The 14,788-nt window shown below is 45.6% G+C and overlaps 1 protein-coding gene across 6 annotated transcripts in view; it reads right to left on the bottom strand.

Moving 5' to 3' along the window:
• Nucleotides 1-14,788, bottom strand: part of LOC105908178 (pleckstrin homology domain-containing family G member 3) — a 50,582-nt gene that overhangs the window by 22,835 nt on the left and 12,959 nt on the right. For all 6 annotated transcript variants that reach the window (XM_042709685.1, XM_042709684.1, XM_042709687.1 and 3 more), the window contains exon 3: nucleotides 3,200-3,705. In XM_042709685.1, coding sequence (XP_042565619.1) covers nucleotides 3,200-3,705 — 506 coding nt within the window. The remainder of the gene's footprint in view (nucleotides 1-3,199; nucleotides 3,706-14,788) is intronic.

Below are 14,788 nucleotides of genomic sequence, written 5' to 3'. Positions count from 1 at the left end.
GTGTGTGTGTGTGTGTGTGTGTGTGGGGAGGGGTTGGGGGAGGGTGTGGTGGGGTGCAAACGCAGAGCTGGTGGAAAAGTCGGGCCGGGCTCAGGAAGTCTGAGAGAAGCCTGTCGGAGAGGGAGGTGCTGCTGGTCAGGACACAGCTGGGATCTGGGGGTTTGGAGGGAAAGAGGGGGGGGCAGCGGCTTCAGCACCCTCTCAGGGCATCAGACAACCAGCCACCAGCACAGCGGAAGGAACCCAGGCCTGGGCTTTGTTTAAGCAATAAAGAGCTACATCATTACTAAGAGAGGGAAAAGGGGGTTCCAAATGATCTCATCATTCTCTTCATCACTTAGCACTTACTGTGGGACAAAAATGCTTTTGGAAAATGTTGAAAAGGCTCGGATGCAGTGTTAATTTTGGCAGCTATTTTAGATTTAGTCTTAGTCTTAGTCTTTAGACGAAAATGCATATTAGTTTTAGTCACTTTTAGTCATTTTTATCCTGCTTAGTTTTAGTCTAGTTTTTGTCGACGAAAACTCAGAACATTTTAGTCTAGTTTTAGTCGACGAAGTCTCATTACATTTTAGTCTAGTTTTAGTCACATTAAACTCAAAATTAAGTCCATCTTATAGTCACATTAAACTCCTTTCCATCCCTTCTCAGGCCCGGGGACCCCTTGTGTTGTGTCTACAACTGCATAATAGTCAAGCTTGCAGTACGTAAACTGTGGATGCCATTAGTCTCTAAGATACAGATCTCCTATGCCTACAGCTGAATTCCAATGAATTCAATGTAAATAATAATTTTAAGGCAATACTTAATTAACAGTATTATCATTAAAATATAAGAGAATATCAAGTCTAGATTTTGAAGATTCAAATGATCTGATAACACAATACAACGACTATGCCTACCTGGCCTTAGTTAAATCAACCACATATCCTCCATATGAATTGCTGTGCAATCTGATAACCAACATACAGTATTTAGCTAGACGGATAGTTTGAGAGTTGAAAGTAGTGCTAATAACAATTGCATAAATAGACAAGGATATGTAAACCAATCACATATTCATTTATTTTTTCTTGATTAATGTCATGTGTGGCCTGTCCTATAGTCCATTCTGCAATGTGTTTACTAGCTAGTTATCGATAGCTAGTATAACTTAGCTATGCTACCTCATAGTTAGCCAACGTTAGCTAGCTAAACGTTTTGGAACTCATTTGCCAAGCCAAACGGGAGGTTTCAATCGAAAATGATTAGCTAGTTATCCAAGCTTACACAACCTATACACTCGACTGCCCCTTTGAAGTTAACTTAACGTTGGCTTATATATTCCAATAACTAGTTAACATTAGCTAATTATCATTGACAGTTACTAGCTAATTTACCTTGGCATAAATGGCAGGGTTGTCTTGTGCGCTTTCAGGTGCCTCTTGTTGTGTTCTTCCCATCTATTTTGAAGCCACACGGTTTCTCTCCGGTTATTGCGGTGCATTGTGTTTTATTTTCTGTCAAGTTATAATTTAAGACTGTCCGGATATCTATTCTTATTTGTCTTCCAGTACCGAGTGATTGAACTTCCGCCATCATATCGTTAAGCCATAGGGCGTCACTTGCATGTCTGGCCATCTCAGGGAGTGGAGGAGGGATAGATACAGGACCGGGCAACATTCAACCAATGATGTGCATACAAGTTTAGAAAAAAAAACAATTGTGACTTAGTCAACCACCAAGATTTTCGTCTCGTCTCGTCTCGTCAACGAAAGTTAAAATAGATTTAGTCATAGTTTTTATTTATAAAGATCCGTTTTCGTCACCTCTTAGTCTCGTCTTAGTCACGGGAAAAAGGTCGTTAACGAATATTTTTCGTCATAGTTTTCGTCAACGAAATTAACACTGCTCGGATGAGGAAAGTATATACTCATTTACATTTCATCACTCAGGTTAGACTAATAGAAAAGATAAGGAAAGTGTATACTCATTTACATGTCATCATTCAGGTTAGACGAATAGAAAAGTCTGCCCTTGGCAGCGGAGAGTGGATTTTCCTATGAATTTAGTACATCTATGAACTTCAAGTCGACACACCAATATAAACCAGCAAATGATATTTCGAACAAAGTGTGCAGGTCCATCTTCCTTGTCTCCATCTCCTCAGTAAGCACACGTCCCTATCCAAAGTGTCTGAGCTCTGAGTGTTGTAGAAGTTGAGCAGCAGACACAGTGGCTCAGTAGATCCCAGGTTTTGGTTTAGAAACTTTCATGTTTTCCTTTCCCACTTTTCATCTTTTCAACACGCTGTTGGTTTATAAAAAAAAATTAAAACCAAACACCCTTCTGTCAAGAGAGAGGGCAGATTTACGCTGCCCATGGGGCTTCAGGGAAGATTGTAAAACCATGAGGCCGACTACAACAGGAAATGGCCCCAAACTCCTGAGCGCTAGCTTCACGTGGACTCCTATTTCACACTGCCGTTTGTCTTTCATCCGAGCGGAGAGGACAGACCAGGACACGCCGTGATTGGTTTGGTTTGGTTGCTAACGTTCCCTTCTATGGGCCCGTGGTGACGACTGTGTTTTTCTAAGAATCGAGAGGCTATTGGGCCCAAATTGTCTGGTGATGTCAGTTTCTGCCTGGTTGCAACTCGTTTTTTCTTAATTTTTCGGGAAATAAATGGATTCTGTAAATGCGTTTCATTCAGATGATGAAAATGCATCCAGACACTTGCGACGCTGACGCTGCTGAAAAAAATGCTATTATCCTGTTCCAACCGCGAAGCCACAACGACTGTTTCATTCAGGAGCCGAGAGCAGCCGCGGCGGCAGGGACAAAACAGCCCGACTGTGGCACCCACCAGCCCCAGCTATTTGTTTTTGGCCTTTACACTCTAATGGAGAGCCATTACATTTACCACAGCTGCTAAATGATATAGCAAGTGTTGAGGCGGCGGCCATAGAGAGATTCTTTTAAAGGCTTTATATACGAGAGGCCTAATGTCATTCAAGGATAGTGTGCTTTATCTGTATTGCAGTACTAATAATCTTAATCATTTACTACTGTTTGTATTAACTGGTAGAGCCAGGTGCTATCAAGGTCAAGGTCATAGGAGGGGTCTCCTAGGGAGTACACATACTGATGTCATTCTATTTGAAAGCATCTAGAAGACTAAAGGTAGATGTATGAGTTCGGATCATGTGGGTTTTCTCACCTCTACTATGTTGCAAAGGTCCCGCACATACATCTGCTCCGTCTCGATGATCTCCATGACAACACGGTCCAGGTAGGTGAGCTGAGGGTTGGGCGCCATGGCGACGGTGGCGAAGGGTGAGCGTGTGGGTGAGATGGGTAAGGAGAGTTTCCTGGGCGTCCTCCCTGCGGGGGGAACGTGGACGTCCCCGTCTCTGCTGTCGCAGGCGTCTCCTGATGACGAGGGCTCTCCGGGGGCCTCTGGGGGGCTCAGGTGCAGGTCGATGTCCTCCTCTTCCTCTGAGGGGGGGTGCGAGGGTGTGGAGAGGGGGAGGGGGGTTGTGCCGCCGCCGCTGCTGCTCAGGACCTCGTCCCGGGAGGAGCTGGACGAGAGGGTGGACACCAGGCTCACGGGACGCTCGTCCTCAGAGTGCTCAGAGCAGGGAAGGCCGCAGCAGTCACCCGCGGTGACGGAGGACAGGGGATCATGGCTCCCTACGGACGAGCCCGTGGACAGGCGAGGAGACTCTGAGAGAGGCAAGAGAGAGAGAGAGAGAGAGTAAATAAGTGGATAAATGTGTCAGATAAAGAACACGAGGAAGAATGTATGTATGTATGTGTGCGTGTGTGTGTGTGTGTGTGACAAAACTTGAAGTTGCCACATTTGTAGGAAAGACGTTTTGTAGGAAATGTTTTTACTGTCGTTGAACCACTGCTGCCAATTTAAAATGTACCTGAACAATATATGTAGTTGTTAAAATGTGGGCCTTTTTTAATGTTTAGTCTGCAAATCCAAAAAGTGCGAAGGAGAGAGTGTCCATTTGTGTCTGTGTACCTTATGAGCTTAGCAAGAGTGCTGACTGTGTAAGAAAGTGAAAGCGAAGGGTAAGTTGGGGAATTCCACTGAGATGATTGACATCTCCAAGAGGTGCTTTAAAATCCCCTCCCATGACTCTACAGACACAAACACCAAGCAGCATCTCTTTTCCCAGCCATTCTTCCTCATACCAACATTCCTCTGCTCCTAACCCAGTTTCCACACACCAGATCAAAAGGTCCACTACTTATTAACCCGCCGCTCAATGAGGTGCTGAGAAAGTCAAACACTCCACCCACTGGGGCCAGGATGTGGCTCCCTTTTATACATGCGTCTTCCTCGCATTCAAAATACACAGAACAATATTGCCCGCTGTAGCCTGCCAGCTTTAGATTTACAGGAAGTAAAGGCATTCTTCGAAAATGATTACTGACGTGCCCCAATTACCGAGATCCACATTCTTTGGAAAGACCAACCACTTCCTCTCAGCTCCTGAAAGTCAAGTCTGGGAATAGTGGGACAAGGAAATGGTGCTGAGGGGGTGGGGGGGTTAAAAAAAAGTATCTGGGACACGGAAAGAGCTTGGGGGGGGATTCCAGCGTTTTTTGTTTGTGTGTCATTCTTAAACTAGCATGAACTACTGGAACTTAGATGGAAAGCGGAACAGTGTTAAAAAGATGACGACCACCCGCTCGTGGAAAAATGTTTTTTCTTTTGTTTTCTTTTGTTGTTTTTTTTTAAAGGATGGCCTCACTGGCTGGGATTGTCTATACAGCGTGCCACTGAAACGATCTTCCCATCGCTTGTGCCCCGTGAAGAATGAAGTGGAAAGAAGAGAAGAGGAGAGGAGAGGAGAGGAGATTGGAGCACAGGATTAGGCACGGGATTAGATTAAGATCAACCCTCAACACTGACAAGACTCCTACCAGGCCTGACTGTTTGAGCAGGCAATGACAGGTCACACACAATGCCAGACAACTCTACACAAATCAAGTCAAGACTGCCAAGAATGTGTATGTTATTTTTAGCATTTCATGTATACATGCTCTACATACTGTACTAGGGCACCAGACACTACCATCCCAGACCGGGAATTCTCTTGGAATCTGACGGGTTTGGCAGACAATAAATATCGTCAGCCTGTCTACATGTGTGTCAAAAAAAGTAGTAGCTACTATGTTATGTTACAGGTAAATTGCCATGTTGCATGAATGCAAACAAAGAACATTTAAACACAGTCTGTCAGTGCAATGTGTTTTAGAGTTACTAGTGATTACAGTGAAAAACCACGTTTTTGACGTTTATGCTATCTGAGAGCTAAATGAGAGTTATGCTCTATCTTAATAGGTATGTAGCATACCAGCCCCACAGTCTAACCCTACAGGGGCTGTCATCGAACCCGCTCTTACTTCTGCAGACAAACAAAGGCGTTGGTCTAGATTCCTGCCCTCACACGCGGTTTACTCTCTGCTAAGTGTTACATTCGGCTGCGCGGTGGCAAGGTCGCGAGTTTCACGAGCGGGTGACATCAGAGTGATGCCGTGAGGCGGGCCGAGCCCCATCATTTCAAGACCCAGATGTACACACGGAGGAGCAGCGGAGGCGGAGGACGTGAAAGCAAGCCTCTACAGGACCACGGAACCCGCCTCTACAGGACCACGGAACCCGCTTCTACAGGACCACGGTACACGCCCCGTGGCACACTGGCACACGGCTCTGCCTGTTTTCCATGAGTAAGGCCTGAGATCATCCTTGGGAACTATCATTGGCACAGTCAGCATGCGCTGGCCCTGACCAGAACACACACTCACTCTTCTCCCTTTCTCTCCAAAACAGGTTTCTCTGCCTGCCTGTCTATCAGTCAAAGAGCACAGCCTCAGTCAGTCAGCAATGGCCCTGCCTGTTATTACATGTTGTGAGGAAAATGATGAGTCTGTTACGGGAATGTACTACACACATGCACACTACCCCCAAATTCTTGCCCTTTCCTGGAGTTGTTTGCCCCCTGGGCAGCTCTCTCATGGGTAATTCATTAACCCCACTGGTTTCAGGGTTGAACTAGTGACCAGCAGGTTAGTTTCTGTCTCAACACTCACGAAAGAGCTTCAATACCCCAAAAAAAAATTCTGGGGATTTTTTTCACCTCATGCCAATACAGGTTTGCTGATCGAAACACAACTCCAAACTCTGGCCAAAAAATGTTTGAAGATACAATTTGGGGGTTTTTTTGGTCAAAAAGGCACATTTGCATTTCAAGCCTTACATTGAATCTTTTTCCATTTCCTCAATGAAAAATGTTAAGAATTGCAGAAATGCAGAAATGCAACACCTAATACAACGAATAAAGACACAAAGGTACAAGAACATTTGGAAGCACCATCTTTTCAGAATTACATCATTATCATGGCTCTAATAATGTCGTTTTTAACAACCTTACTGAACATTTAAAGAGAGAAGTCTTGTTAATCCCACAGCAATCCTAGTTAAATGTAGCTTTGCGCTCTGCTCGGTCACCTATGCCATGTGTCGAATACCAGTGAGGGGTGAAAAGCCATCTGTCTTAGAATACCACTGAGGTGCTGACGCACGCTCTCCTCTCTCTACACGCACTCCTCGCCGTGGCCTGAGTAAAGTGGCCAACAGATGAACCACACTACAGGAAGTGACTCATTTCAATTTCACACCCCTGTGTGAAAAGCGGCCAAAGCAACTGTCATAGTATTATCACCTTAGTCAGCCATCGAACCCCCCGTGTTAACAGACCAGCTTTGGGAGAGAAGAGGGCTAGCCTGGCAATCATGGGGCAGGTGTGCTTTCCAAAGCAATACATTATGACCTGCACACAGCAGACTTGACAGCCAAGCACTGAGGCAGCCTTCTTGGACTCCGATGCCTTTCGGTTAGCTGCCAAACGTTGTGTGACACCTGCCAAAAGAGGATTTGTGAGCCCGCGCGGCTTTGACACCTGGGTTTGAGGTAATCAGTCGGATAATAAAAAGGTTGTTATGCAAACCCCATGGAGAAGAACACATGAGTCACTGCCACAAGTCTGGAACGGTGTGACACGTCATAGATAAGCAATTACAGGGCCTCGTCATAATTTTTCATCATCATCATCGTGTTACTCATCATTGGAAAGAAATTGCAAGTGGGAACAAAAGACAAACTTCACACCTGAAACCCCCACAGCTGTAACTTCAGCTGGAAATTGAAAGTACTAACATGCACCATTGTTCTGCAGGAGAGACCTACCAGGAAGCCCTTGATAATTGTTGCTTTGATTACCCACTTGCGTGAGATAAGATTCAAAGAGGTCCTTGGACATACAAGAACGTTGCATAGTGCCATGATCTCATCTCCAGCTGTCAGAGTGGTGAGCTTATGGAATGAAAACTACTTGGTGAACATGTGGGTTGAGAGATAAGGGGAAGTATGTGTGTGTGTGTGTATGAGAGTGAATATGTATGTGTGCATGTGTATGTGAACATGTGTCTGTATGTGCACGTGTGAGAGAGTGTGTGTGTGAGAAAGAGAGTCTGAGAGAGAGAAAGAGTGAGTGTGTGTGTGTGAGAATATGTGAGTGAGAAAGAGAGAGTGTGTGTTAGTGTGAGAGTAAGCGCGAGTGTGTGTGTGTGTGTGTGTGTGTGTGTGTGTGTGTGTGTGTGTGTGTGTGTGTGTGTGTGTGTGTGTGACTTTTCAACTAAACCAGGAACAGAGATTCTAGCAGGATCCCAGACAGGAGCCAACAAAAACTCCACTCAGCGGCAGCAAAGGTCAAAGGGCACGGAAACAATGAGCAAACCCGCCATGAAACTCTGCCCGTGTGCTCCCAGCCTAAAGAAGATATTACTAAACGTTTCAGAATTGTCACATGACTGATCCCGATGGCACCAGTGTCATCCTGGCCACCAAAACAAAGAAGGACGTGTCACACTTTAGAACATCCAGTCAAGAGGTCACTGACTTCTTTGTTTGAGAAACATCAACACGTGTAAAATTGATGGGGCTTCCACCCACACACACACACACAAAAAAAAACATTTAACAGCTGAGACAGCCTTGTGGTTTGGTCTAAACCAAACATTAGCGGAGCTATTTTAACCGTGATGTTGCTTGACAGGTGGCTACATTCTTTTCATCGTGAAACTCCGCAAACAAACGCACAACAAAGGGCCCCTGGACACCTGAAGAGAGACAGCTCGACATTCTCAAACAAGGGGTATCTTCAGAAGGTGGGATGACAACTCTATAGACGTGAGCAGTTTCAAAGCGGAGAACAGCTGCTACTGCTCAGGGGGCTGATGGGATAGTCATCAGAGTCTAGACTGATGACTGACAAGTGCTCACCCAGCAAACGTGCAGAACAGGTAATGACAGGGAGAGAGAGAGAAAAGAGAGAGGGGGAGAGACAGAGAGAAAAGAGAGAGAGAGAGAAGACTCATCTAATGGGAGGGGTGGGATGGAGAAACGACTAAGCGCTGACTGCACACTGTTATGACTTATTGGACTCATCCACACACACACACACACACACACACACACACACACACACACACACACACACACACACATCATTCAGTATGAATAATATACAAGCACTAAATTGTGTAACATTTACAGCACACACTAATGCAAAATGTTCATTCAGTATGTATAATATCCAGATACAAATATTACACAATCTATTACACGCACGCACGCAAGCAAGCTAGCAGCATCATACTAGACATATTTTGGTTGCCACATCTGAAGTGGGACATGCATAGACAAAGTCACAGCACAATACTCCTGACGTAAAGGCTTCAAAAAAGGGTCTTTTCATAACACCAGGCCCTGTACATGCCACACCAGCAGTACCAACACTCTCGGACTCCAGCTTGGTCTCATATATTCAGTGTGTGGGTGTTTTTTTCTGCTCTTTTGCCTACCTCAGCGTCTACATCGAACAAACTCAGTCTTTTCAATGCAGCTGGTCTGAGCAGCGAGTAACTCAAGACAGAGTTGGTGTCGTATTTGGCTTGCTTTTTATTACAAATCTAGAAACTGTACGTACAAAACGCAGCCTTGCACTGCACTAAACTGCGAAAGCAGCTTAAACCACGTTGCGACAAGAAAATGCCATAGAATAACAATTTGTTAAACATACACTGAATGCCTTAAGAGGGTTCAGGTCACTTCTGGGTGGATACATTCATTAAGACCAGATGCAACATTTGCATGCTTCTCCCTTTAGAGCCACGTTTTAGACAACGTGTAGCGCTAGAGAGAGAGCACCTGGCCTTGAAACCAGGACTATCGGGTCCTAAACCTACACCCGAGCCAGGCTCTTTGGCATGGCAGTCAGAGCACATTCTCATCCATAGTGACGGCACTCCGTCACACAATGCCATCAATGGCTGATGACCCGAGTGAAGGGAGTGCCGCAGTTACTTTGAAGACGAGAGTAACAATGAATTCGATTCCATTATGGACCCAGATTATAATGTTACTGCTGACCCACTAGCCAAGGCTCAGTGCATGAGAGACATGTTTGAGGAGTAGGAAAAGGATTAAGATAAAATATAGATAATTTATTACGATTGAGATGGTGAGTAAGAAACGCAGTGGGTCCACTGTCTGGCTCCCAATTAGGGCAAAGGCAATACTGTCCAGTTAAAGCTACATGTTTGAGCTCTCAAATGGGTTACATTTCACGTGACTGTTCTGGTTTAGAATGTGGTTTAGAATGCTTTTCACAGGGTCTATTAGGTCATAATTGGTTAACAAATACCATAACAAATAATTATTACCATCAGGCTGCTGTGTGTGTGTGTGAGTGTGTGTGTGTGTGTGTGGGGGGGGTTATTCACTTAAACTATTCAACTTGCCATTCTTCCCATTCCGACCTGGTGGGTGAATCTTTACAGGAATGGGGGGATGGGGGAAGAGCCAACGGGGTTGTAGGTCTACAGCACGGAACATTTCCTTCTCATGTCATTATCACATGCGCACACACACACACACACACACACACCTGGGCATGCAGTGCAGTGTTCATACCCTAAGGATGTTGGTGGAGGGGTTTCCTGGGGTTGTGAGGTGGTGTGGGGGGTGAGAATGAATGAGACTTGTGTGTTCGCTGCCAGGGGTGAAGGCAGGAATGATGAGCCTGATGATGGATTGTTGAGGAGCGTGGAACAGATTGAAAGATTGGCATTCTTTTTTTTTTTAGGGGGTAGGATGATTTATCACAACGGAGAGGAAGTCAACATATTCAGGAATTCCATACAAAACATCCACACTTCAGGCGTAATGGCCATAAATCATAACAAAGGGGACTTGCTGATGGGGTAAAAAAAAAAATCTCAGAGGTACGCATTTACCCCCCTTATGCCGATAAATTCCCCCCCCCCCCATAATCCGATGCCTGTGGCCACAACCACAGGCTGTGCCATGGAGAATATAATGTCACTGCCACTGTTAGTCCATGTTTTCCCCCCTAGGCAGACTAAGAAAACATATTTCATCCGTCCTCCAGGAGAGGAGAGGCAAACAAAGGCCTCTATACAGAGCCTGGCCTCAGCGCTTCCGCCAAGGGAATCTATGCAAAGGCATCCGATCCCAATCTGCACTGTGTGTGTGTGTGTGTGTGTGTGTGTGTGTGTGTGTGTGTGTGTGTGTGTGTGTGTGTGTGTCAAGCAGTGGCAGTCAGACATAGGAGGCCCGTGCAGACCTAGACCTTTAGTCACAGGCTACACCATGATGCTGGCATTTAGCACTTACCTCTTCGATTGATATGGCGAATCTTATTTCTAATGCACTAACCAGCATGTTTGTTATTCCTGTCCCACCCTTTTATAGATCTGATGAAGGAATGCAGCACTTTCTTAAAAAGCAAGGAACATCCTAACTCATCCCAAACATGCCCTTAGAGTGGCTGCTTTTGGGGACAAAACAAGTTCTAGGGTTATAACAAGAGTTGAGACGTTCAAACTAGAGAGGAGAGAAGAAGGAGAAGAGAACGTCTCAAAAAGGCAAACTATGCAGATAAAACAAGTTAGCCAGAAGGACTACACGCTTATCCAGGATTACTAGGCTGATCACCACCCATTCTATGTGCAGAGACTCAGGCGTGTTGTGTGTTCCTCATGCAAATCCAGGGCCTCGGCAACACAGAGCTGTTTCTTTCCAACATCAAAATTTCCCTGCGAGTCAAATCGGCCAATACAGAGTACTCAATAACACTCGGCGTGAGCATCAACACTACCCATGGCCAGGGTTGTGCTCTATGGAACATATCGCCTCAGATAAACAGTGACGAAGAAGCAGCATAAAATTCAAAACGTTTTTGTTTACACTGAGTTGCATTATATTACCTTATCCTTTTAGATAACTATGTATTATGCCGGTGCTCATATTTGCATTGTTGTCGAACATTATTCAAAATATTGCTTTTAGAGAGCTGTTATTTTACATTCAAATTCTAAGGTTAAGTCAAGATAAGTCAAATCACACTGATTGTCATACAAATGATCTCAACATACTGCAAGACACAGGACAGATTTCAAAGAAATACGATATGAAAGATATCAACATGGAAACAAAACCAGCCGTGAAACTGGTCAGAGAGAACCACATCCAGCACTTCAAAGCTGACAGAAATGCATCATTTTAAAAACCTCTTCACATACCTTCCCTTCGACATGGCAATGAAAACCTCTATCAGCGCTTCCCAGGTGTGCGCTCTACAGAGGGAGGTGGGACATTCCAATCAGTCGGAGCGCAAGGTTGAAATAGATCAGTTTCTGAACATCAGCAGATGACTGATTCCCCTCTCCATCAAAACCAGCCTCTTTCTCTCTATCTCACACACACACACTTTCTCTCTCTCAGTCTCTATCTCGCTCTTCCTTTCTCTCGCTCTCTGCCATGTAGATATTTGGAGATAAGAGTAATCCTCCTTGTTCATTTGGAGAGAGTTGGGATGCATCATGTGCCACTCCCACTCATAACTAAAACATCCTTCTAAGGCTTTACTCTCCTCCTTCCAGGATGCGCACACACACACACACACACACACACACACACACACACATACACACACACCTCTGTTCTTCTTGATACAAAAGCAGTGGGAGATCACATGACACTAATAGAGACAGAGATGGGTCTCACTCTGGCATGAAGTTTTAGATTCTGAACAAAAGAGCGCTGTGTGTGTGTTTCGACAACAATTCCAAGTAACTCTCATTAGCACAGAAGTACGGGTTACATAACACCTCAACATTTCCGTGGCTGGGCTGTGATGTAACACCGGCCCGAGGAGGGTCCGAACATGTCTTATCACCAGAATTTTGGCAGCAGGTTCACAGCAGGTACTATTACTGGTGCTTCATAACCAAATCAAGGGACTGGCTGAGGGGAACAGCTGATTGGCTTCATGCAAATGCCATTATGGAACCAGGAAGGCTGAGAGAAAATGAAAAACAGGGATGTTTCTCTGCAGCGTCTGGCCACTGGAGTGTTTACTCTAGTTCACCATGACATCACAACATCTGCGCTCACTCTGAAAGATGTCCTGCATCGTGAGCTTCCTTCCTGTTTCAAACTCTCTTTCAAAATAAAGTCAGAACAGAGACATTGCAGAGGAGAGCTACAAAGGCCTCTGTGAACCATGTCAGACACAGCAGTATCTAAACTATACAAATTGCCAATCCATGTAAATGAAAGGCCTTTTTGTACATGGTCTTAGGCAATTTTCTGTTGGATGTGAGTGTTACATTCAAGTGTCTAAGCAAATTCAATTTCAAGTTGTTTTTTTCCTCAGAAGGAAAGCATTCGAAGCTACATTTATCATACCCTCACAAGGAATCTATAATGATGTGTTGCTCCTGAATGGCACCTCCTCCTGTCAGAAAGAGGAATTGCACTTGACTTTGCTGAAAACCTTAATGATAGGAGCCATTCCCCCTTTAGCTAATTTATACTTCTTGCGAAAGAAAAGAACAGAAAGATTGAGCCTTTGTGAAACACTTCTTTCCCTTTCTTTCTTTCTCGCTCTCTCTCAGTCACTCACTCACTCTTTCTTTCTCTCTCCATACTCTCCGTACTGAAAGAGAAACCCTTTGCTCCGAACGGCACAGCCCTCTCTTCCCACACAAAGACCACGAGCACGTCCAAGGGAATCCATCCCTCTAATTTGTTGATTAGTGCTTTTTGTGAGCAGTCATTGAGTTGCAGCCAGAGTCTCCCAATGGTGCCCCCAGCTTTCATTAATCAGTTAAATTTAACCATTGAGAGTCAAACCCCCCCCCCCCCCCCCCCCCCCCCGCTAACCCCCGCGGTGTCACCCCCTCTCCCCACAGCACAAAGGCACAATGGCACCTCCACTTTACATCCAAACAAGGCCATCAGCGGCCCTACATGCATCCCACACGCTCCACAAAAACCACACCAAGGTTCCCAAGAGGCCAGCGCAGGGGTAAGTGAAGACCTGTGGTTTTGGCTTTATCCCCCTTGGGAAAGTCTCCTCCCTCTCCGCAGCGGCGAAAGACAGCCCCACTGGGCTCGTAGGAACGACGTGGAGGAAGAGGGAGAGGTGGAAGGAGGGAGGGTGGGGAGGAGGAGGTGGCGGCGGCTTTTTCAAGACGTGGTTGTGGCTGTGGAGGACTTAGCCGCTGAGCTCTATGAGTAACAGAGTCAGAGGAGGCCACCGGTGGCAAATTCCATTATAAGCCACAGAGCTAAAGTCACCGGGATCTGGCCTCTCATTAGCAGCGCGACTTTGCTGTCGCAGCATGAGTCGATTTCTGACAGATGCTGGCAAAAGGAAAAGCTTGTTAAGGGCCTTTCGCTGCTCTGACTGGTCTCGGGGTCCCTGCTGTCTCTCCCCCCCCCCCCCCCTTCACACGGCACAGCAGCAGCAGCAGCAGCAACCCCCCCCCCCCCATCAAAGGGGACCGGAGAAATTGTTAATAATTAGCTTGGTGGCTGGTAAACACGTAGATTGGCAGCGCTGACCAGCGGGGGAATTCTAGTCAGCATTCCATCGCGGCTGTCAAGGTCGGGACATTGTTGGTTTAAGTTCAGGTCAGTTCCTGTGCATTCATCACAGATACGCAAAAAAAAAAAAAGAAGAAAAGCAAAAAAAAGCAAAACAGGTGCTTGAGACTCGAAACAGCCTCGTGTGTGTCGATACTTTTAACAGCCACTTTTGAAGACTCTCCATTTGGTCGCCATATGCTCCGTGGAGCTGCAGGCAACGACAGCTTAATTACACCACTCAGATGCTCAAATACAGAGTGGCTGTTTTCAGTAGATCAACCTGCTTGCTCTAACAAACGAAACAAATTACGCCCTCAAGTTATTTTTAGAGCATGCTAACGCAGGTGTAAGAGCTACGTGTGTCACCTTTTTCCTTAATAATCGCCCGGAACCCCTTCAATTTCCAGCAGCCAGTTAAAGACGCTGGTAGATACTTGCAGCTCTACCCACTCATTTGAGGTGATTAGTGGGCTTTTGAGAACAGAGCATGCTTTTTTTCTTCAGCAACCGTCCTTAACCATCAGATGTCTGGAGTGGTGAGTCAGAGCATTTTCTCTCATCTATGACATCCAAAGAAACCTCTTGAGCCTATAGCAGTCAGTGCTGATATCCTCTCGCATTCTGGACAGTTCCTGTGTGAAAATACCTCAAGTGTTCAGCAAGTTTAGCATGAGAATTTCTGGCTGTATGATCAAAGGGGACACGAGGAAGTCTTCACACTACGGGTACGTGCACCAACACTGTGATTGAGGTCTTTATTTAATGAAGGAG

The sequence above is a fragment of the Clupea harengus genome, chromosome 14, assembly GCF_900700415.2.
Source record: "Clupea harengus chromosome 14, Ch_v2.0.2, whole genome shotgun sequence".
NCBI classification, from domain to species: domain Eukaryota; kingdom Metazoa; phylum Chordata; class Actinopteri; order Clupeiformes; family Clupeidae; genus Clupea; species Clupea harengus.
Note: the sequence above shows the minus strand (reverse complement) of the source record. Positions and strands in the feature narration are given on the sequence as shown.